General features: G+C 35.5%; 1 protein-coding gene and 3 long non-coding RNA genes across 24 annotated transcripts; all 4 read left to right on the plus strand.

Annotated features, from left to right (window-relative positions):
• The first annotated feature begins 5,758 nt into the window (after positions 1-5,758).
• On the plus strand, positions 5,759-5,979 carry LOC110927558. Its single transcript, XR_002585720.2, has 2 exons — positions 5,759-5,836; positions 5,911-5,979. It is a non-coding gene; the product is annotated as an uncharacterized LOC110927558 (long non-coding RNA).
• A 904-nt stretch (positions 5,980-6,883) lies between these two features.
• LOC110927556 lies at positions 6,884-8,302 on the plus strand. Its single transcript, XM_035987437.1, has 2 exons — positions 6,884-7,819; positions 7,907-8,302. The coding sequence occupies exons 1-2, from the start codon at positions 7,664-7,666 to the stop codon at positions 8,171-8,173; spliced, it is 423 nt and encodes a 140-aa protein (XP_035843330.1). The 5' UTR covers positions 6,884-7,663; the 3' UTR covers positions 8,174-8,302.
• A 4,788-nt stretch (positions 8,303-13,090) lies between these two features.
• LOC110928714 lies at positions 13,091-21,539 on the plus strand. Of its 21 annotated transcripts, XR_004888352.1 has the most exons (17): positions 13,094-13,798; positions 13,937-14,009; positions 14,352-14,391; positions 14,524-14,621; positions 15,314-15,515; positions 15,923-16,012; positions 16,584-16,698; positions 16,828-17,863; positions 18,367-18,537; positions 19,081-19,189; positions 19,266-19,387; positions 19,469-19,593; positions 19,669-19,803; positions 19,871-19,949; positions 21,060-21,218; positions 21,301-21,455; positions 21,525-21,539. It is a non-coding gene; the product is annotated as an uncharacterized LOC110928714 (long non-coding RNA). The 21 variants fall into 21 exon arrangements; XR_004888351.1 differs by having other exon boundaries at positions 14,352-14,621; XR_004888350.1 differs by lacking the exon at positions 15,923-16,012 and having other exon boundaries at positions 14,352-14,434.
• Positions 21,540-21,694: 155 nt separating this feature from the next.
• LOC110928715 lies at positions 21,695-22,322 on the plus strand. The gene is made up of 2 exons (XR_002586603.2): positions 21,695-21,823; positions 22,056-22,322. It is a non-coding gene; the product is annotated as an uncharacterized LOC110928715 (long non-coding RNA).
• The last annotated feature ends 2,444 nt before the right edge of the window (positions 22,323-24,766 follow it).

The following is a 24,766-nucleotide window of genomic DNA, read 5'->3' on the forward strand; positions in this document are numbered from 1 at the left end:
CTTGTCCAAAACCCTAGCTGCCGGAGAACTTGTCTCCAGTGGCGTTTGTTGGCGTAGCAACCACTCTACTCTCCCGTCTCCGGCGTCTGTTTCAACTGTCTCCGTCACTGCTCTCTTATGGTACGATTCTTTATCCTCTTTTGCTCATCCTTTTGTGTAACGGAAGTAGGTATTAGTTGTTTTTATGTCGTTAAACTGAACTGCATTTGTTTATATCTGCGATTGCTTGTTAAATTTGACTGTAATTATTAAATATGAAATCAAGTTTAAAAGCCAATTAACAGACAACTTCGGTTTTGGGTCGTACAGACCTGATCCATGCTCTATCATCGTGAAAAATATGTGTAATAGGATGTTTAATAGTTCCTATTTGAGAAAACATTGGTTTTGGGTCATAACCGATCAGCTTTTTGCTATTTGTTTGTTGTTTTCTCACCGAGAAAGATCAGAAAGTGTTGTGATAATGCTTGCCATTTAGGGGGCAGGGCCGTTCCTACATTTTTGAAAATCCTAAGCGAACTATGAAGTGGGGGCCCTAACTTCGTCGATAAACTCTCCTCCAATCCCGAGCCATGGGTGATTACCCTTACGTTTTCATCTAGTGATAGCCAGCCTAGAAACTTGGCTTTTTTTGCTAAATAATATTTATTTTGGGTTCCTTCCATGAAAAACCAGTTTAGTTTTGAAATAAATGTATTTATTTGGGCTTGGAAGCCCTTATTTTTTGGTCGCCCTAGGCCCGTGCCTAGGTTGCCAAGCCTATGGAGCCGGCCCTATTAGGGGGGACGGGTCGCCCCGTTATGGCTCAACTTTGACGCGTGGACCGACGTGAAACACAGCCGCCGGTGCCAACTTTGAAGCGTGGTGAAAATTTAGCGTGATGATGAGCAGCGTGGAGAAAGAAATGAAAGCAGAGGAAGTATTGATCCGATCTTTATTATTCTTGCTGAGCTCCATTGTTGCAACAACAACAGCAAGACCCCCAAACACTATCAAGTAAAAAAGCTCCATTGTTGTTGATTCTGATCTAAAATTGGATTAAGATTAAGATTAAGATTTCGATCTCGATCTGGGTATTTTGGGAGAGTGTGAATGGAAAAAGGGTAGACCAGAAAGCAGAGATCTTGGATAAGTACAAAGGGTGTCGGTGAAGGGTATGTGATCTAGATTATTTTTTGTTTTCTTGGATAAGTACAAAATACTGAAATAGTAAACGTGTTTATGTTCTAAAAACAAACATTGGATGTTGTTTTTCTAAATGAAATTTATAATTTATAATTTTATTGTTTTATTGTTAATTTATAATTTAAAAATAAAAAAAAAACCATCATTATCATTAGTGATGGGCATTTCCACTAAAATCATCACTAGTGATGGAATAATGCTCGATAACATAACATGGCGAAAATTGATTGGATTTTGTGAGTGATCAGTGTGTGGTGAATGATGGGCGCCCCTACCCAGTGTTTTCATGTGGAGCTACTAGCTTTCACACTTGCATATTATTAAATTTGTTTGAAATAAAAGTACAACGACATTAGTAGAGGAGGATGAAGTGCTTTTATTGCAGCTTTGTTTTACATTTACATTTATAAAACAATGGTACACATATCAATTGAAAAGCAAAATGATGCATTTTCAAATGGTGCCAATGAATTTCTTTTTTAAAGAAGTTTTATTATGCAGATAATTATGGTGATCTCGTCATGCTAAGGGAGGATCTCATACTCGATCACCAAAAATAGCAATATTAAAGTGTTCTAATAGTGGACTAAATTACCTTCATAAGGACTTCATAAGGATGTTAACAACAAACAATGGGGCTTCAATCGTAACATCAAGAGCTCTAACAATTGCCTACGTAAGTATCTTTAATGTTTAATATTTTACCATTTTTATTTTGTGCATAGTTGTCAAAGGCATGAGATGCACTTAAGGTTCAAAGGCCTCACTGGGAGCCTAGGCACACGTCCGAGAAAAAAACAATATATATATGGGATGGTTCATATGAGAACCGGCTTGAGTTGAGAGAACTCGTAGGAACTCGACTTCTATTTTTTTCACCAAATATCATTTTTTTTTAAAATAGCTTTTCAAGGGAAAAATTTTTCCTTGCCACTTTTTTACAGTGGCAGTTTCACCCCCCCCCCCCCCCAGGCGTTATAGTGATTTATGTTGGGGCAATGATTCTTACATGTGGCAAAAAATTGACTCGTGATTTTTTTTGGACTTTCTTTCATAGAGGGGCTTGTTTTGGTTATTAGACATCTATATAATTCCGTTATTATACATATGTAAACTTCATTTAACATGTAGGAAATCATAAAAATACATATAATAAATAATGAAAGTACCCTAAATATAAAATATATCTATAAAATGATTGTTTGTTAAGAGTTTTAAAAGTTCTGCAATTAGTTAGCGTTCTGAAATAATCCTTACCCTTATATATATATATGGGAGGGTTATCTTGAGAACACCCAATTTTGTGTGAACATTAGGAACAATTTTCATCCATAGATCATCCTAAATTAAGGGCTAAGATTAGATGGACTAAATTAAGGGCTAAATTAAAACATAAAGGGTATTATTGTCAAAAGTTAAAACACAAAACCCCCAATCAAATTCCCTCCCCAAATCCCCAAACGACGCAACGAGCATTTCTATCTTCTCCTTCAAGAAATCGAAAACCATCCATCTCCCTCAGCAAATCGTCGACAACAGAAGCATCACCGTTCGCAGCCGTAAGCACTGTCGTTCGCAGCCATTAACACCGTTCGCATTCGTAAGCATCACCGTCTTCATCTACGTTACTGTTTTCGCTGTTATGTTCATTACAATATTAAAAATCGATACAGATTCATAGCTTAATTTCACCGTCAAATCGATTGAACTTGTCCTCGTGCTTCAATTGTTCAATCGGTTCGATTTGGACAGTTTTGTTATGAATTATCGGATTATACGCCTGTATTTTTCGCTTTATAGTTGTAACTGTTTTGAAATTGTTATGTATTTGTGTGGTTCTACTTTTCTACATGTAACTGATATACATCATCATTACTCATATAGATATCGCAATTTTAGGTTTAGGTGTAGAGTACTTGAGGTTTAGCTCTGTATTTTGATAAATTGTTTGCCAACTTGTTGAAAATACTCGTATATAGTGTTAATGATTGATATAATGTCATATGGAATTTTGTAGTCCATTCGATTGAATTTGTATTTGTGCTTCAGTCGGTTTGATTCGAATAATTCTTTTACGATTTTTCGGATCATACACTTGTAGTTTCCGCTGTTGAGTTGTGACGGTTTCGTAATAGTTGTGGTTTCGTAATAGTCGGTTTGATTTGACGATATTTGACTATAAAATCATGTCTAATTGATGTTTTAATTCCAAATTGTGAAATCGATGTTGTTACTAGTTGTCCAGTTCATATTAGCTTTAGCACAACTAGTAATATTAAGCTATTTTATCATTTTTTGTATTAACTGCAATGAACTGATATAGCTCAGTTATTTTACTTCAATTGCTATGAATTCTTATAGATTTGACGTTATTTGACTGTATATGCATCTCAAATTGTAAGTTTATGACCTGGATTGGATCTGTGATTCAGTTTTCCGTTAATGTGCAAAACCTAACATCGGATAATGTGATTCTGTGATTGTACAACAGAATTTGTACCTTCATCAACCATCAGTCTCGTGTTTGAATGTTTGGGCCATGCCTTAATTAATGAACCATCAATATATATGTTTGCTAATATTTATCTGTTTACATATATTTTAGCACATCTAGCCGTATAAAGCGTCAGCGGTGTCAAATATGTTTAATAACAAGGCTATACGACTCGTATAATTAAACTAAACAAATGTACATTATATAATTTTTGAAATGGTAATATTTTTTTTTAACAAAAGTAAACAATTATCAGACTTTGTAATAAAACTGAACAATTTTTTTTATATAAAACTAGAACTTTTTAGTAATGTGTTTTTTTGCAAATGGATAAGCTATGTGACTCCTATAGTTCTATCTGAGTCACAAATGAGGATCTATGTAACTCATATAACCGTATACGACTCGTATAGATGTCGTGTCATACTAGTCATATGTCTTCATATGTGTTGTTTAGGTATATGACTCGATCGATTTGATAGAGTTTTGTTGGAAAACGTGGGCCTATAATAGTCATATAGCGCTATACGATTTGTATACATGACACCTCCCATGAAAATAAAGGCGGTCTGTCATCCATATCCAAATCGGTAGTCTTACAACTACCACGAGTCATCCCACTGCCAGTGGCCCAAGCACTGTCCGCCACCTTGACATTGTTTAGTCGTAAGTGTTAACCCCATCAATATTGTCCCCCATCCATAATCATTATCATAGTAAATCATCAATACTATTTAAATTAAACATCTTAACCCGAACACGACGTTTTAATAAATTGATTAACTTTGTTTCCCACAGTTTGTAGTAGTTTGTTACCTGGAAGCATAAAGAGAAGTTTCTTTGTAGCCATAGTCAACAAAAGTAGTCCACAAATAACCAAAATGAAAAATTCCACATCAAAAGAAAAGACTTGTAGCACGCATTCAGGATTGACTATTTCTAGTTTTTGATATAAATATAGTTCAAATACTCTCGCATTAAATGCATAGTTTTCAAAGGCACAAGGACACTCAAGGCGCAAAATGTGAGCCTTGGGCCAAGGCACAAGGCGCTTAAAAAGCAAGGGGCTGGAGATAAGCAAGACACATAACATAAACATACCGTTGTTTTAGGTTTTAGGCGTGTTTAGGGCTTAGTTTAGGCTGGTTCTAGACCATTTTCTGAATGCTTCAAACCAATTTGCCTGGAGTTTGTAGAAATCACACTTTTAGTTTTAGGTCATCGATTACTTGAGGTTTAGCTTTATATTTTGGTAAATTGTTTATTAAACTTAGACAATCTGTTGGAATCACTTGTATGTAGTGTTACTGATAAAATTCAAGAGCAAATCATTGCAGGAACATGCTCTAATATCATCAAAGGATTCATGATTATCAAAACTTAACTTAACTGAAGCTTGTATAACTTATTTGACTTGATTTCAATGCTATGTTTGTCCATATAATCATATGCCTTCGTAATCTGTTTCAAATGACTTATTTCTACACCGTTATTGCATGATGTCAAATGAAAACACTACACAAATGCTATCATAACTTCAGTTCTTGGTGTGATATGACATTGAAGCCGATTCGTTAACATTTTTGTTGTTTAGTGTTGTCTATCTCATCAAACATTTACCACTAGTGCTATCGTAACTGCAATTCTTGGTGTGATATATTTTATTGTTTAAATTTCGATGTGATCGTGTTGCTTTCTTGCTGAGTTTTCTCATATATTTACTGATGACTTGACTTGAATAGAGTGCTTTTGGAAGTCTAATTGTATTGTTATTAGAAGATTCTAGAGAAAAAAAGGAAGAATGGCAAGTAAGCATCCTAAAACATTAATCTGGGATTTATAAAGATATATTGTAGACAATGATGTATTAATACACTATATTTCCAGGTCGGAAAAGTCCACGAATATTAAGGATTAAAGCAAAAAGTTTCTCAAATACGATAACAAATCCAGACATACTTGATGACGAGAGTTCTGAGAACAATGAAGAAATAGGCAAGTAAAAAAATTATTTTAAATCAAATAATTACTTGAATAACAAATTGAAAGCAAACAATAAATTTTGTCAACATTTGGTTATAGATTTTGAAGTGTCATTGAATGTGGATCGAGTTAATACATTATCAGAAATGGATGCTGAACTAGAAAGACAATTAGGTATGACAAATGCATTTTCATAGATCATTAAATAAATAAAATAAACTTGTGGACAAATTCTTTGATTTCAACAGAAAGTTCAACGAATCTGAAGATGGTTTTAAGAAGACAAAGGAATGAGATGATGAAAGAAATGCTTGCAGGTTTGTAATAAAACACATCATAAAGTTAGATGTTTACACATGTGTAAATAGTCATAGTTAATATTGAATTTGTGTAATTAAGACACTTACACATGTGTAAATAAGTTGTTTACACATGTGTAAGTAAGCTGTTTATACATGTTTTTAACTGTTTTCCATTGTTTTAACAGAAGAAAAAAAGGGAAAAACAGATGGTGAAAAAGATTACTGAAAAACAGACAAATAAACTCGAAGTTGCCACATGTGAAGGTTTGTAATATAAAAAACATATAATAAATTTTACACATGTCTATATAAGATATTTACACATGTGTAAGAAATCTGTTTAACATTGAATTAGATTGATCAATCAATTTACATAGTGTAAATAAGATGTTTACACATGTGTAAGTAATTTGTTTACACATGTGTAAATCATCTTGGTTAGCATTGAATTAGAGTGATCAATCAATTTACACATGTTTACACATGTGTAAATAAGGTGTTTACACATGTGTAAATAAGTTGTTTACATAAGTGTCAGAAATTTGTTTACAAATGTGTAAATCATCTTGGTTAGCGTTGAAATAGAGTGATCAATCAATTTACACAACATGTGTAAATAAGGTGTTTACACATGTGTAAATAAGTTGTTTACATAAGTGTCAGAAATTTGTTTACAAATGTGTAAATCATCTTGGTTAGCGTTGAAATAGAGTGATCAATCAATTTACACATGTGTAAGTATGTAAATCATCTTGGTTAGCATTGAATTAGAGTGATCAATCAATTTACAGATGTTTACACATGTGTAAATAAGATGTTTACACATGTGTAAGTAATCTGTTTACACATGTCTAAATCATCTTGGTTAGCGTTGAATTAGAGTGAGCAATCAATTTACACATGTTTACACATATGTAAATCATCTTGGTTAGTAATGAATTTGAGTGATTAGTCAATTTACACATGTGTAAGTAATCTAAGTTAATGATTAGTGATTATGATGTTTACACAAACTGCTACTAATGCATATTACTTAACAATGTGGTTTAAAATAGTTTCGCGTATAATTTGAAATAGGAGGCAAAAAGAGGAAAACAAAAGAAGCGATTACAAAGAAGGCAACAAATCAAAAAAATAAAAAGACTACTGAAGCGGTTACAAAGAAAGCGAAGACTACGAAAAACACCGGATCCACCAAGAGGAAACTGCAAAAAAATGTTAGGGACCCTTTGCTTTTCAGCATAAGAACAAGATCATCCCCAAGAAAGATGTATGAATGTGTACATTCTTTGACTGAAAGACAAAGGAAGATAGTCTGCAACATGGGATTTGGCAAAATACTGTCATTAAAGATTTGATACAATCCCAGGAAAGTTGGCATACTTTGTGGTTGACTATTTCGATCCAAACACAATAGAAATAAAATTTGGAAGGATAGTTATCAAAGTAGATGAAGAAGCTATACACTAGCTGCTAGGTCTTCCAAATGGTGGGTTCGATTTGCCAGCCCTTACCCCACCCAAAGAGAACACGACACTTGGAAGAGCTTACAAAAAAGGCATGATAACAAGTTGACAATCAAAGCAAAAAAAATTGTCGAAAAGATATCTTTCGGAGAAGATAAGGAGGGTTTTATGTTCAAGCTTGATTTCATTGTTTTGTTCGTCAACACAATGGTCGAATGCCATCTTAACAGATTATGCAAAGCTGGAATGTTGACTTACTGAATGAAGATATGGACTTCTCAAAGATAGATTGGTGCAAATATATTGTACACATTATCAAAAGATGTAAAAAGGTGTGGGTACCAAGGGACATTTCTTCGTACTTTCGCGGCGCACCAACTATTTTTACGGTATAACTTCATTCTTATACATTTTATATTTAACATTCTACTTTGATAAAAAGCAGTAATAATAAGTATTTGAAAACTGTTTTGCAGCTCTTATATGTAGATAGTGTGACATGTAAAGGAATTAATGAAGAGCGAACAGTTTTAGCACTGGAATATTGGACATCGCAAAGGCTGCAGCTGAGAGAAGACATGGAGATTGAACAAGGGGGGTTTGGAAGAGGAGATTTCAGGGGGTTATTTGTTGCTGAAGAAAGTACTAATGCTGAGGCAAGTGAAGAAACCAACTCCGAGAAAACAGAAAGTGAAGAAACTGAAGAAAGTGGACCAGGTTTGACAGATCCAAACAGCTTGTAGGTATTTGACACAACTAGGTGATAAATGAAATGTACATTTTGCTGTTTAAAGTTGTAGTGTCAGATAATCAGGTGTGCTGAAATCTCTGATTATTTAAGGCACTTAACAGATTAAATGACCGGAATTAGACATGGGCAAAAAAAAACAGTTTGTGGTTTGAAACCTGAAGAAAAAAACGGATTCAGTTTTTTTAAACCCGGACTCAACCCAACCCAACGGTTTGTAGGCCAGTTCATATTTTTGATATTTGAAATAGGTTTAAAAACTAAACCGGTTGCGCAAAAAAAAAAAAAAAAAAAAAAAAAACGGTTAACCGAGTTTTTTTTTGGCCCAAACCGGTTTTAAACCTGGTTTGAACTGGTTGTTACCAGCTCGGGTTTCCATCACTTCAAATCGGTTTAAAAACCGAACTGGAATATACATTATTTGCTAAAAAAACTAGATATGGTTTGTGAAATGGGAATGGGCATCTCTCAAATCAGGTTATAAGAAGAATAAAGCACGATTATTAGATAACAAGAAGCATCAATGAATACGCTCAACGCTCAAACACATTAATAAATAATGATATTTGAGGTCAAACATTCATCATGTCCTAGCAATTCTCATGTGAAAGGACAATGTGGGACTAATTTTCAAAACTGAGTGGTTTTAGATAACGGGTTTCAAAAATACAAGTGCCACAATTTGAGGTTGATAAGTAACTTCTATCTTTATATAAAGATCCAAAGTGTTGGATGACATGATTGAACGTTTTTGTTTTGGGGAGGGGACGGAATCACTTCAAAATTATTAATGTAAAGAATGAAATAATAAAAAACTGAAATAGGCTAGCCCGTTCTGTGACAATCCCCTGAGACAAGACAAGGCTAGCTATCTACACTAGGCCTAAGCTACATGTGTAAAAAATGGGTTGGAGCCTGATGACCCAGAAACCGACCCAGACCTGACCTACTGAAAAAACTGGTTTGGCCCAAACCGGTTTGGGCCCGACCCAGCCTGCAAACCAGTTTAGTTTGTGACTTCATATTTAAGAGGTGGTTTGAGCCAGAACCGGATAATTTGGCCTTAAGTCCAAATAATTTTAGTTTGATTCTAGTCATAGTTATTTTTTGTTTGTTTATGTTTCTTATTTACACACTTACACATGTGAAAAACAGATGTTTTTCTTTTCTTTATAATGGCATGTAAAACAAATGACTTAAATATTTTTTAATCTTTAAATTGCATATATCAATGTTGGCATAACACGTAGTGTCATGTGGAAGCTTCTAATTGGCTTAACTGATTCAAGAAAAGTCAAATAATATATTTATAAAAGAAAAAAGTAAGACTATTTTGTCATACACATATATCAAAATGATTATTCCGTTGGTGTTTTGCTATTTACCAATGTTCATAGCTAATTTTTACGTGTATTTCCAACGTTGAAATAATACTACAATTTGTGTGTATATACACAAACATGCACAATTGTAATCATCTCAATACAAACAACTACATGGCTTATGTTACTGAAAGCCCTTTATGGTTTGTAGTGAATATGACAAAGACAAGTAGTCTACTAAAATTCAGTAGACGAAAATTTAAAACAGTTGTCTCAACTAAAATCTTCAAACCTTCTTCTCCTACCCCACCGTACCTCAAAACTTTAAATCTTTTGGTTTGTGACCAATTCATACCAAGCATATGTTGGTAATTTTTGTGTTATCAACATGTATTTTAGTGTATTGGATTAACTTGTCGATCGAGATAATAATTTCAGTGATTAATTGAGTTCAGTGATGAGGGAGTGCAGGATCGTTTAACGCTATTGTTATTTGGGCGTTGTAATTAACAATTGGTTTGATTATAAATAATATTTTGTGCTTAATATATTTTATAGTGGGGTTCCATATTATTGTTTTTGTTAAAAGTCCATTAAATTGTTAAAGTACATCAAATCGTTAAAGTCCATTAAATAGACTTTTTTGGGCCGTTGATCACATATTTGTTTACTTCTTAGCATAGAAATTGTTTCATTATTAGGGGACGGGTGCGATGCGGCAAACCCATTCAGTGGCGGATCCGGGGGTGTTTTGGGGGTTTCCAGGAACCCCCTCGGTTTGGAAAAAATAGAAAAAATTTGTGGAAACCTTGTATGATTTAGAAAAAAATATTGAGAATTAGTGAAAATCTACCAAAAGGAACTTGGTGAAAAACATTCCTGGATCCGCCACTGAACCCAATTAGGGTTCGAAACCAACAACAATGCCACCCCCTTCCCGTGAGGCTTGGGATTTGCGATAAACCTTTGCAGCTGAAAAATTGAACATTTGATGTGATGTTTGAGAGTTTAAGGTTTAGGGTGGGTGTGATTGGTGGGTGAGTGGAGTAAAAGGATGAGGTCATACGCGATATATAAAGATATGCATCTGTTTTTGGTTTGATAGTTACGTTGATATTAATTTACAACTAAGTAGACCAACTATATTTCAGTTGGGGCTGGAGAGGAGAGGAGAGGAGCCACATGATGGGGCGGGTCGGACTTGGAGAACTTGAAGTCTGCAATCTCCTTATATAATTTTAAGAGATGTGTGCAGGTGGCGGGGAGATAACAACGGTGTCTTTACGGTAGCGTCAGTTAAGAAATGGTTACATCACCCTGACCTGATTCAGAGTAATAAAATTATGGAATGGAGCTCGTGGGTTCCGCTGAAGATAAATACATTTGGATGGATAACTATTCTTTGTCGCCTCCCCACCTCAGACGCCTTGATCTGTATACTTGATATATAAAGATATGCATTTGTTTTTGGTTTGACAGTTACATTGATATTAATTTACAACTAGGTAGACCAACTATATTTCAGTTGGGAGTGGAGAGGAGATGAGCCACCGGATGGGGCGAGGTCGAACATGGAGAACCTGAAGTCTGCAATCTCCTTATATAATTTTAAGAGCGGGTCAGATGTGTGTAGGTGGCGAGGAGATAACAACGGTGTATTTACGATAGCGCTAGTTAAAAAATGCTTACATAACCCTGACTCGGTTCAGAGTAATAAAATTCTGGAATGGAGCTCGTGGGTTCTGCAACCCGCTGAAGATAAATACATTTGGATGGAGAATATTCTTTGTCGCCTCCCCACCTCAGACGCCTTGATAAAAAGAGATATTATTCATGGGCCTTTAGCTTGTTATTTGTGTTGGTCGGAAGAGGAAACCGGAGATCACCTATTCACGGGTTGTTTAGTTGCGACTTTAGTGTGGTAGGAGGTCTCCTGATGGTGTAACATACCCCAAATATACGCCTTCTCCACAAGCGATCTGCTGCAAGTTCACAAGTACATTCCAGGGAGTGAGACGAAGAAAAAGATGGTGCAGGCGGTGATTTTAATTAGCTGCTGGAGTCTTTGGAGAGCTCGGAACAAGTATGTTTTCGCTAACGAAACGGTGGCTAGTAACATTATTGGCGAAGTAAAATCGTTGGGTTTCTTGTGGCTGAAAAGTAGAGCTAAGGGGGTGACGTTGTATTGGGATAGATGGAAAAAAATCAATGTGTAATCTGGTTCTTTTTCTGTTGTATGGTTCCGGCTCCCTAGCTCCTTGTTAGGGGGTTTTCGGTGTTGTGGTTATTGAAAGTTGCCATTCGAAAAAGAAAAAAAAGGTAGACCAACTATATGGCTATTACCTTTTTTCCAACTGTTTTAACTGTAATATGCATGTGAAACTCCCTTTAATATCGGTGTTTATGTAGCTTTAATTCACTTCTCAAAGTCAGAACATGAAGCAAAGACGCGACAACGTGCGATAGGATTGCTCTTTGTGAATTGATATATTAGTTGTTTTAGCGAATTGGTATTAAAGATAAACTATGTGAAACTCGTCATGCAATATGGGCTAAAAAACATAAGGTACCCGCGGCAATGCGTGGACATTCCCACTATTATATTATATAAGTATGTTTTTTATTCAAATTTTCAACAACTACAAAGTACAGTGTCGGCGGCAATAGTGCCTGCCGTCTATTGGATTAAATGGGCGGTAGGGGGATAGTGTCAGGCAGCTGCCTGGCACTCCCCTATTGGCACAACAAATTTACGATTTTATCCCGCTTTAAAATTACGATTTGCCATCAGTTCAGAAAAATATGTTTTTACCCCCACTTAAAAATAAATTTGCACTTTTGCTCCCAGCTAAATATTTCGATTTTGCCCCCGTTTCAAAATTACGATTTTGCCCCGTTTCAATTTACAGTTTTGCCATTCGTTTTTTCCCTTAAAAATACGATTTTGGCATCAGCTCAAAATTATGTTTTTACCTCCACTTAAAAATAAATTAGCGCTTTTGCTCCCAGCTAAAAATTTCGATTTTGCTCTCTGTTCAAAATTACGAATTTGCCCCGTATAAATTTATAGTTTTGCCATTAGTTTTTTCCTCACAACCAAGTTACGATTTTGCCCTCAACTTAAATTTACATTTTTTCCATCGTTTTTGTTTTTTTTCCTGGTGAAATTACAATTTTGCCCCCAGTGTAAAATTACAGTAATGCCGGCAGCTTCCTGGCACTCCCCCATTGGTCCATTTAATTTACGATTTCATCCCTGAATTAAAATTATGATTTCGCCCTCAGTTAAAAATTACGTTTTTCCCATCGTTTTAGTTTTTTTAGCAAAACTATAAAGGTTTTTTTTAATTGGTTTACTCAATTTAATTTTTTTTTCGTGTCAAGGAGCTGCCTAACACTGACTCATTAGTGCTGAAAAATTACAGTTTTGCCCTGAGCCCAAAATTACGGTATTATCATCGTTTTTTTTTCATAGCAAAATTATAGTAGTCTTTTTTTAATTGATTGAGAATTATTCGGCTATTGCCCCACAACGCGGACGGGGCATCTATTAGTTTATACATATTAATAAGGAAACTGAATGAACAGTTAATGAAGGCATTTTAGTAAACGAGGGCATTTTGAAGAGGTGGAAGGTGAGTGTCAAAGCAGAGGGCACGCATCATTTGAGGGCAGTGGTGGGTTGTTCAAATATAGATATAGCCATATAGGGGGAGAGAGAGAGAGAGCGATAAAAGAGATGAGAGAGAGTGACGGTTGACGGCCATTTTCTCCGGCCGACCGTCTTAGTACTCCGACGAGTAGCTTTAGACTCGAGTATCACACTCGATCATCCATAGACAAACCCCTTCTCGATGGCGGCTCTAGGGTTCGGGCTATTAAACCCGGCGGCGACCACAACCGACGGTCCACAGATGCGTCGTACATCCATCATGATGAAGGGCTTTTCAGGGATTTAACCGAGACACGTGGGTGTCTCCCTAACCTCCACAGCTTCCCAATCCCATTAAGTTATACGGTATCAAATATCAGGAGAGAGACAGATTTGAGAGAGCGGTGATGAGGATACGGCCGTCGTCTCCGGCCGGCCACCCTCGGGTTAAACCGGTGGTGATGGTCTGGTGGAAAGATGATGGGGTTGCAGCGGCGCCATGGCGGCCCTACGGCGCGTCACCTCCTCCTCTGTTTCTTTACGTTTTAGTTACACAGCTCGCTCTTCTTTAGCTCGGTGTTCTACGACTTTTGTGAACGACATTAATGGCGCTTCATGGCGGCGATGGTCGTTGGTTGCTTGCCAGGTATGTGAAACGCTCTTTGTACGCTTTGTTGTCTTCCTTTTTCATTATTTGTCGGTGTTCTTTGCGTTTCAAATTCTTGAATTGCATTTGATAATTTGGTGTTGTGTATACTAATTTGTTGACTGATTAATGTTGTAGGGTTGATATTGTTGTTCTGTTGCTGCTTCAAGTTCGAATAGGAGTTTTTTTCCTGCCTATGCAGTTGATTCAGGTGATTTATAAATTTTAGGCATTTAGGTTTATTCTGTTTTTGGTGTCATTTTGTTGTTTTAGGTTTTGTATTTTTTAAGGCGTGTTGAATATTGTTTATCCGACGTTTGATTTTTCGTTTTTCTTTCTGATTTGTGTGTTTGGTTTTGTTTTGGTTAGCTGATGATGTCTAATAAACTATGGTTTCGGGTACAATATTGATGATTTTGTTGCTGTCGTTGTTTTTAAGCGTTGTAGAGGATATTTTAGGTTGTGATTCAAGTTGACATTTAGTTAGCGAGTAATCCGACAAGTCATACTCTACATTGAATCCATAGTTGCTTTGTACAATGTAATTAATCAGGTGTTGCTTGGCGAGATCCAGAGAGTATCCTCGAGGGAAGGTAGGGCTGTCATTAAACTTCATTGATAATGGGTTTTTCAACAGTAAGTTCGTTAGTTTCAATGAAATTATATATTTATATGTGTTTTTCTTGAGATTGTGTTTGCTTTTTGGATATTTTGACTTTGTTCAGGTGTATGACATCAGATTATGATGTAATATCCATCATATTTGATGTTCATAAATATGCCAAAACACCAGAAGATGCAGTTGCAGAAGTGGTTAAAGCAGGTGTCTGTGTCTTATTTACTACTTTTTATTATTTAGGTAACAAAAACATCTGCCCAGTGATTTAGAAACTGTTAGACCATGTGTAGTGGTACAAATGAATAATGCCCTCACTTATGGGTATTGTGCGACACGTGTCATCCCAATCAGAAAAGGGGCATTATGAGCGTTTTTCACAAATTGGCGTAGTGGGATAATGCCCAATAATGCCCCATTGATTGATTACCCAATTATTTAAAAAAATAAAAATAAAACAAATAATATTAGTTAGAATATGCTTATTGGACAGACAAAAATGAGAAAGCATGCACAGGCGTTTTTTAAATGAAGCGGAGGACCATTTTTTGGAAAAAAAAAAACGCTTAAACACGCCTAGGGGGTGGGGGTGGGGGTGTTTGGGCGTGATTGATGAGGAAAAACGCCTACCACTACGCATGGTCTTATTGTACTGGCTGGGATAAGTGGACGTGGTAGCTTCCCTATGCATGTCGACAAGTTTTTTAAGGTTGATGCTTCTGTTTCTGATACACTACCAGTAGCGTAGTAAATTTTTCCGCCTTTACTTGCGAATGGGTCATATTTGGGTTATGCTTTATCTTAAACGGGTCAATAAAATTTATTGTATACTTTTGTACATATAAACTAACGAGTAAACAACTTAGGCGTTTAAGGTTGCTTCTATTGTGTTGGCTCAGGGTCCTCAACACCTCCCTTCTTTCATATAAGGTTTTCCTCTGCCGCGCACAGTTAACAGTGTCGAATGTCTGTTGCAAACTGGCGACAGAGGCTGGACGACAAAGAAATATAAACTCTTAGACTGGAAGGAGCTATACCACCAATAGAAGTCCAACTTCTACGCAGCTCGTCAAAACATGCTACACACTGGTCAACTGACAGGTAGACTGGTATACCTCACATGTTTACCCATATACAAAAAATAACACTATTATCATTGCATTACTACACATTTTAAGCTTAAAAGCATGTACACGTCTAAGAACACGACTTGGGTTTTAGTTATTAGGATGCAATAAGCTTAATCTACTACTATTTGAACTAAGATAATAATGTTAAATCATCTGCATAATCAGCCATCACGTGTAGGAATGAGCTCGGTACCATAACGGTACCAAAAATACCGGTCCCAAAAAACCTACTTTTTCCGCCTTTACTTGCGAAGGGGTCATATTTGGGTTGTGCTTTATCTCAAACGGGTCAATAAAATTTGTTGTATACTTTTCTACATATAAACTAACGATTAAGCAACTTAGGCGTTTAAGGTTGCTTCTATTGTGTCGGCTCAGGGTCCTCAACACCTCCCTTCTTTACCTCTACAACACTAGAGCACATGTCCTTCTTTCAAGACCTTCAACCTGGACTAATTTGAGCTCAAGGTGAATATAAGTATTGTTGTATGCATTGAAATATAATACAAACACTATAAGATATAAAAAGGTTAACGGTAACCTTTAAAATGTTTCAAATAATAGTGATTTTTTAGGGATGTTAATGAGTAGTGTTCATGTTTTTACGAGTCGGACCTGACTTGAACACGACATGGACCCGGATATCATGTCACACATGAAAAGTTATTTTTATTGAAAGAAATATGTTAAATCATGCTTATTTGTTTTTAATAATTTTGAGCTTTCGGATAAAACTACCCAAAATAGTTTTAAGTTATTGTTACATAAATACATTTCTAACAAGTAAATGAATGGGTCAAATGGGTACCTCAAACAGAGCCCGTTTAGTTAAACGTGTATCCAAGTTTGACTCGAACTTGTATAGACTAAACCCAAATCCATAAGACTATAGGGTGTGGAGGGGCTTGAGTTGGGGGCAACCGCCATCCCAACCCATGCCCCACACCCCACGGTCTAAAGTCGAGCTCATAATAAGTTTTTTCACTTATAAATTTAATTTTAACAAAATGAATAATGCATATGTGGTGGTATACTATAGGAAGTTGCAAACTTTTTATCTGGAGTTATCACCAGCAAAGAGAGTACTAAAGTATACGCAACCTATGGTAAATGCAGTGAAAAGTCAGAAATGCTAAAACGTCATAACAAAGAAGGTAAAACCCAACTATGTGTTGAGACCATCAATTTTCTTATGAGAATGATTAGCCAGTTTCAACCCTAAGTTAGGTGTGTTTCTGCTATTAAAATTATTCCTAAAAATTAAAGCTTAATATTTTTTTTAGGTTTTAAAGGCACCAAGGCTATTTGGTTTCTACACCTGAGTAAGAAAGCCAAATAGATTAGTAAATAATGCCAGACAACTCACATGTTCTAATCCAACCATGTTTTTACCCGTTACCAAACCCACCCATACTATGGAACACATATTTGATAAATTACAATTATACAAGTGGGGCCCTTGACGTTACATGTCGAACTCACGATTATAAGTCACGAGAATCAGTTGGTGATTCAACACCAGAATTCTACAATGACATCCTCTTCTTTGGTGTAATCAACATATTAGAGGATTTTGACATCAGCAAAAAAGCTTGAGCACGCCTATAAAGCATTCTAATACGACCCGACTTCCATTTCGCTCACATGCATACAAAAACTCCGGATGACAATTAGGCACTCTACTACAGATGAAGAAAGCAGCAAACGCCACAAAGGGAAATCGCCTTGAAGGGTCAACACAAAAGTCCTTTTGCTTCTAGGTATGCATGTGGACATGTAATCTTTTGGGTCCACTTCCTTAATATGTAATATTTTGGTTCAACTGAAACATTTTCTCCAATTCAACACAGATTGTGTGTATGTACATTGTATAAAGTCCAATTCACACATATTAAAGAGTGGAATACATCATATCGGAACACGGCAAAAAACACATTGTAAAACGCGCAACGCGCGATGATGAATAACACTAGTTATATATATGAAGTTAAAAATTTTTATGTGAACAATATTAAAATTTTAAAAACTATATTCACGTTCATATCAATTGTAAACTCATATGAATTACATATACTTTATTTATTATTATTGATTAATTAATTAATTAACTCACTATTGAAATATCAAAGCAAATCTTAAAAACAAAAACTAAAACATATATTCTTGCTGCTTATATATCGGCATAAACTACTTTTTCACAAACCCTAGCAGCCCCCAAAACCTTTCGAATTACCCACCCTTTTTTGATCCGCACTTAACCGGCAGCAACCACCCACCGGTCTACTCTCTTCCGCCATGGCGCCGATCTAGCAGTCAATGGTCAGTTTCCCTCTTCGTTGCTTGAAATAAACTTTGTTCTATATGTGACTTTACTATTTCGGTTGCAAATTCAACATTTTGGCCCTTTTAAACACTGTTATTCTAGATTACGGATGGACATTTTCTTTTACTGAGGACCTGTATGAGTACGATTTTCTTTTTTTATCGTTTGGTTTTTGGATTCGATATATCTTTTATCAGATGGTTTTCTTTTTATTAATCATTCTGTTTGGTTAAATGAATTGGTTAGGCTTAATGAATTCGATATGTTTTAGGTTTGGCATGTTCTAATTTGGCAATTAAAGTTTTAGTTTGTAAAATTGAACATTCCTAAATAAGAAAAAAATATTTAAGCAAGTTTTAGTTGTATTAAGGCTCTTTTTAATAATGAAATATACCAAGTTAATTAATTTAGTTGGGCTTGAACAATTGAAAATGTGTAACACTGATTGAAATAGGTAATTTTTTGTAAACTTAAGTTTTGTTATTCTCAATAATTTCAGTATTCGTGTACTCTACAATACAAGGCATCTTTGAAGAACCAACTATTGGAATGTGGGGAATTAGAAAGGTGTACAAAGCAGTACATGTTACTGTACATTGCGTACAACTACTAAAGTTGGCGATAAATTCTACAAGTGGATTAGACTACTTTCATAATAACTCAACGAAAGGTTTGTTTTTATTTCTAATGTGTCATTGTGATGATCTTTAGTTACACCATATATGATCATAAACACAAACCTAGATGCTCTTTAAAATGGGTTTTAAGATCTGCCAAGTGGTTTAACTAATTCTCATTCAAATTGTTTTCTTGTTGTTCTAAAAGAAATTTGCTCATCGTTTTTCTGCAATGTTCAAAAAATTTTCCTATATAGTGATTAATTTTTAGTTTTGAGGTTTTATGAAACCCGTCCATGATGGACATCACATGTGAGGTACTTGTGATTTTTTTTCTTGTATTGTTTTGAGTTTTTGGTTTCGTTTGATTTTTTCAAGGTTGCTTCTTATATTTTTATTTGAGTTTATTCTTAGATGTGTATGTAGCATATGTGTGTGTATGTAGCATATGTATGTGTATGTGGTGTGTATGAACATGATGATGAGATTGAGGAGACTAGTGCTTTAGTAAATGACTGTGTTGTTTGACTATATAAAAGTAATTTTGTTTGATTTGTTAATCTTATAGTCGAATGTTTTTACTATACTTTTTATAGTACCGAGAGGGGTAAAATATGATGGTGGATGGAAGTTTGATTCAACTCGAATTGCTGGACCAAGCTGCATGACCTTCCACTAGATTTTAATGAAGATTTCAAAATATTGGTAAATAGTTGTGTTATTTCGTTATATAAAATTAAATATATATTAGTCAAATGGTTTAACAAATATTTTTTTATAGTACGAAGAAGAGCAAAAAGTGATAGAAGATGACAGTTTTTTTTCTAAAGAAGGAAGACCCACTAATTCGACTTTTGGGACTCGAGCACGGGGGTCGAGCACGGACGATATCCGATATTATAGGTAATGACTATGTGTGTGTATATATATTATTAGTTAAATATTTTAATAGAACTTGATTTACTTTTGATGTTGAGTTTATAGGACATACTAGGGTTCATGGTGGATTGTACAAAAATGTGAACCATAGCGTAACCAGGACAGATGAAGTTAAGTATGTTAAGGGTATGTTTCATGAGGTCGTTCAGTGGCCAAGACATGCACTAAAGGTATATTTTGTTTTTATATTACACTATATTTTAGTATATTAATCTTCACTTTAATGTTTTTTTGTTAAATTGTAGCATTGTAGCTCGTGAACAAAGAGACGGCGAGCAAGTCAACTAGTGCCACGAGAATGGCCTTGAGTGCTGGATCACCAAATTGTACAGGCGCCTCGCTACAAATCCCTGTTGATGATACCGCGATGACGCCAACAGGTACTTTATATTAAACTATTTTGTTTTGTAACTTTTTCATAGTAAAACAATTTGTTTGTAATTTTAGGCTGAGGTAGTCAACCAGTATCTAGAACTCCAAACTCAAGATGTCATGATGCAACCTGATAAGTTCAAGGCTCTTTATGGTAATTACTAAAAAACTTGCTGATTAGTTTGCTGATCAATTAATCAATTTAAATGCATTAGTTTGCTAATCAAAGAATCAGTTAGTTCATCAGCATACTATGTTTAATCTGCATCAGTTTGTTAATCAGTTATTAACCAACACACTATGATTAATAATGAGTTTGTTGCTGCATAAGTATTAATGTTTTTTTATATTTGTTTCTAGATATTAAACTTTAGTAATCCACAACCTGGTTTCCAAAATCCATTTGAGTTGCATGCCTTAAATCCCAAACCAAATCCAACTCCCGAGGCCAATCCCGAACACGAGCCCAATTTTGAGACTGAGGCCGAGGCCGAGCTTGCCACCATGGTCGAGCCTGCATTTGAAGATCCCACATTAGTTCCAGCCTTGGAATTAATAAAGGGCAGACCTCAACCAGTTTAATATTTTTTTTTGGGTAAAGCTCAACCAGTTTAATATTTAGTTGACCAGTTAACAATTCTCATTGGTGATAGATATGTCGTTCGGGTTGGTTCGCCTAAAGAGATGTATCCCGAGCAGGTTGTTGAGGCCATTGCTTATTTCTAATTGTTACAAATCTTTTTGAACGATTGGCTTCATGGTTTAAAAAAATGGTTGAGGCGTGCGTCTCGAGGCGCGCCTCAAGGCGAAACGGCCAAAAAACGATTCTGAGGTCTCAGGGGGTTTCTACTGTATGTGCGCCTCAGAGGGGCTGAGGCGCTAAAAAGGGGTTTTTGTTATTCGTTTTTGATGTTTTTGAGTTTTTGTGTCAATTTCAAGCAATTTATGTCTTTTATATGTGTGTTTTTGATTATTTTGATGAATTTAGTTAGTATTACTATTTTTATAAGATATATAATATTTATATTTATTTTTTAACTCCGCCTCGGGCTTACGCCTCGGTTCGCCTTGAGGCTTACTCCTCATGAGGTGAAGGGAAAACGCCTCGAAACTCGTTTCCGTTTTTTAAACCTTGACTGGCTTGATGTCAGCTTATTACATTGGTTTGCGATGTAAGTTGCTATTATTGTTTTTATGTACTATAACATTTTAAATACTATTTAATGTACTAACTTTGTCATACTTTTTTTGTTTTTGATTTTAGGCATTTTTTAGAAGCCCAATTCCCAATGCGCTTTTCTTGATCCCACGAAAATCAGTGGTCCAAAGTGTATTAAAGAACCTAAAGTTGTTGAGAGTTACATAAAAGATATAAGTTGGTTTCATTCCAAAAAAACTTCATTCTTGCACCATATCTACAAAGGTAATGTATATTTTCACACCATACATACACTTGCACAAACACAAATACCTACCTAATTGTTCTATAATTTCTTTTTTTGTAGTGGCCATTGGTCGCTAATAATTCTTCATCCTACTTCCTATCATGGCTATATTGTTGACTCCATGAGAACCGGAAAGACCAAGAAAAGTTACACGCTTGTCTCTATAATTAACAAAGTTTTTTGGGAAGCGATAATTTAAGTGGGAAATGGTACAGGTATGTAATCAATGATTTATTGAGTTTAAAATAGTTTAGTGGATATAACTAATTGTGAACAAAATGTAGTGCAAGCAATGAGAAGACACTTGGGAATGTGGCTATATGGTGATTAACCATATGAAAGAATTTGTTGAGCATATTCAATATGATATTGTTAAAGAGGCAAGTTTTTGTATATGCCTTGTCTATTGCGCTAAATTATATGTATTTACAATCTCACCTTATTATTAAGTTATGTTTAGTTATGGAAAGAAGATGGGAAGCATCCACAATCAAAAATTGAAGAATTAGTCTTACAGCTAATGCCATAATTGATTCACAAGGCGTTTAATGGCCCGGAATGAAATCGCTAAAAGCGTCTCAAGGTTAGCCCAAATTCTATCATCTAACAGTTATTTTATCTCTAGCGAGTCAAATAAAAACTCTGTTTGCTTGGTTGGTTGGCCAAAATTAAAATTAGTATAAGACTCGATAAAACGTAAACGGGTCAAACTTGGTAAACATGTACCTATAATCCCAAAGTGTATTAGCGCATTAATTTTATATTTTTTAAGGTTCATTTTGTTAATGTCACGTTATGTTTTGTTGTTCTTTTAGGCGGTTTCAACGGATTGGGATGCATGGTTTGAAGAGATCGGTTGAGTCACAAGGCGTATGAAGTCGTCCGTTTGACATTTTTCGGTTGCAAACTTTTTTAGCTTCATTTGGAAAACATTCCACTTTCTCAAATTGTATACGTTTTGTGTTTTGATTCGGTTTTGTTTTGTTTTGTGTTTGATTCGGTAAACGTTGTTGAAACGTTTTTAATATAAGTTAGAATAAAAATATTTTTAATGTGGTTATCGCACCGCATTTTCAATCAAATTTCACCGCATCTTTAAAGAGTTTGTGTAGTAGTGTTAGTATTTTGGGTAGCGATGTATGATGAAAGAATAATTATAGTGCAGTAGGAAAAAAGATATATCTTTAGCGGATTGCTTGGGATTTTTTAGGAATAATGGATTTTAATAATTCTAACTATTCGCCGTTGACCGGTAACGATCCCAACTTCAAAAATAACCAGTGGTGTTCTTACCTTTTCATATATTGTAAACACCAATGGACCTTTACTAAACCGAAAAGGATAGCGGGACAAAAAGAAATTAAGGTTGAGTTAGTAAAGGTTTATTAGTTTACAATATGTGAAAAATTAGGACCACCACTGGTTATTTTTGAAGTTGGGACTGTTGTCGGCCAACGGGTAATAGTTTAGATTATTAAAATCCATTATTCTTTTTTTATAATCATTAGGTTTAATTTTACCAAATTTACCAAATTAACCAACTATATGTCATTCTGTTTGGTTAAAATGAATCGGATAGGCTTAATAAATTCGATTTTTGTTTGATTTTACTGGTTCTAATTTGGCTATTATACTTTTGAGTTTGTAAAATTGAACACCCCAAAAAAAAAAAAAAAAGAACAAATGTTTAAGCCAAGATTTAGTCCTATTAAGCCTGTTTGAATAATGAAATATATCAAGTCAGTTAATTGTTGGGCTTGAACAGTTGAATATTTATAACCCTGATTGACATTGGTGATTTTTGTAAACTTGAGTTTTGTTATTCTCAATAATTTCAGCATGGAGATTTCTAGATCTGTGTACTCTACAATACAATACAAGGCATCTATGAAGAACCAACTATTGGAATGGGGGGATTTAGAAAGGTGTACAAAACACGTTACTTTACATTGTGTACTAAAGTTGTTGATAAACTCTAGTGGATTAGACTATTTTCATACTACAGGTATATTTTTGTCGATGTATTACGAAAAAGTTTAAACTACAAAAGTCACTTAACACATGTTTGTATCATACCGATAAGTGTAACAAGCCAAACCGATGCTGATTGAAAATTTGCCGTGATCACATGGAGAATCCCACTACCTTTCGAAAAACATCGGTACCTGTGTTCGTTTTATGGTTTCGATTAAAGTAAACACATGTTGATTGTTATACCAAGTACCTCTATCTTACAAGAATGTAACAAACCGAACGATTGCCGAAAACCTGTTGTGATAGTGCGGAAAATCTCACTAGTATCTACAATCTCACTCTTTTATTTAATTGAATTGAGTTTGGGAATGAAGAAGGGCATCTTCCACGTTCACAAATTAACGATTTAGTCTTACGTTTAATGCCGGAATTTATTAACAAAATGTTTTGATGGTCCGGCATGAACTATTAGAGGCGTCTCAAAGTTGGCACAAATTCTAATATCTAATAGTTATTTTATATCTAATTGGGTCAATTAAAAACGAGCTTAAATGAAAACGGGTCAAATAGGTCCATATTATTCCAAAATGTATTAAGACTACTGGTTTGATATTTTTTTGGTTTCATTTTATTAATGTCACGCTATGTTATGTTAGGGGGATTGAGATAATGTGGAGAGGGATTGCAAAAATTTGAAAGACATCGAGTTGCTTATCATGTGTCAAGACGGATATGATGCATCTATGTTGCAAGTGTTTTAGCTCGGTTTAGAGTCTTTGTAATTTAATTGACTTGTCTCGTTTGTTAATAACTTGTGTATTTGAACTTCTATATATACCAAGTTAGAAATTTTCCTGTATATATATGGTCCCAAGTTCATGCATACATGGCAGGGACCACACCACTTTTATCCAGCATGGCGTCTACATCAGCAGAGCATATCCAGAAGCTTTCGGAAGAAATTGCAGGTGACACCAAAGATGCTCTCCCAGACAAAAAGGGCAACACGTCTCACCAGTAGTCGGACGCCAGCTGGACCTGCAAGATATTCCTAGGACAGGCCGACAACCACTGCTATAATTCTCCTATCTGGACGAATAAAGACGCGCCATGTCATCCACTACTCTGAGCACGACAGAGGAGAGCAAGAGGATATTCCTCTTGGTCGGACAGCTGGCATTCAGCGGCAGCTGGCAAGGCCCTCCTTCCCTCCTTCATCCTTCGGCTATAAATAGGGGACTCCTCCTTCAGGTTTAACATTCTGCTCCCTCTCTCTATTTCACCTATAACACACACTATTCTCCTCAGAACAGTACTTATTCTCACGCCGGAGGGTGGTCACAAGGAGAACCCCCCTATTCCCCTCCTTGTGGCGAGTCACCGGTGTTCTGTTTTACAGGAACCCATCAGTCAGCGAGTGGAGGAAGAGATTGAACCCATATTCACGAGACGACCCAGCTGGTTAGCCTAATGTTAACTAATGTTTCATCATTGGCGCGCACCACATATTTTTGCAACCATTTTCATCTCTTTTCTATTAAAAAACACTCTC

This window comes from Helianthus annuus, chromosome 3, assembly GCF_002127325.2.
Source record: "Helianthus annuus cultivar XRQ/B chromosome 3, HanXRQr2.0-SUNRISE, whole genome shotgun sequence".
In the NCBI taxonomy this organism is placed as follows: Eukaryota; Viridiplantae; Streptophyta; class Magnoliopsida; order Asterales; family Asteraceae; genus Helianthus; species Helianthus annuus.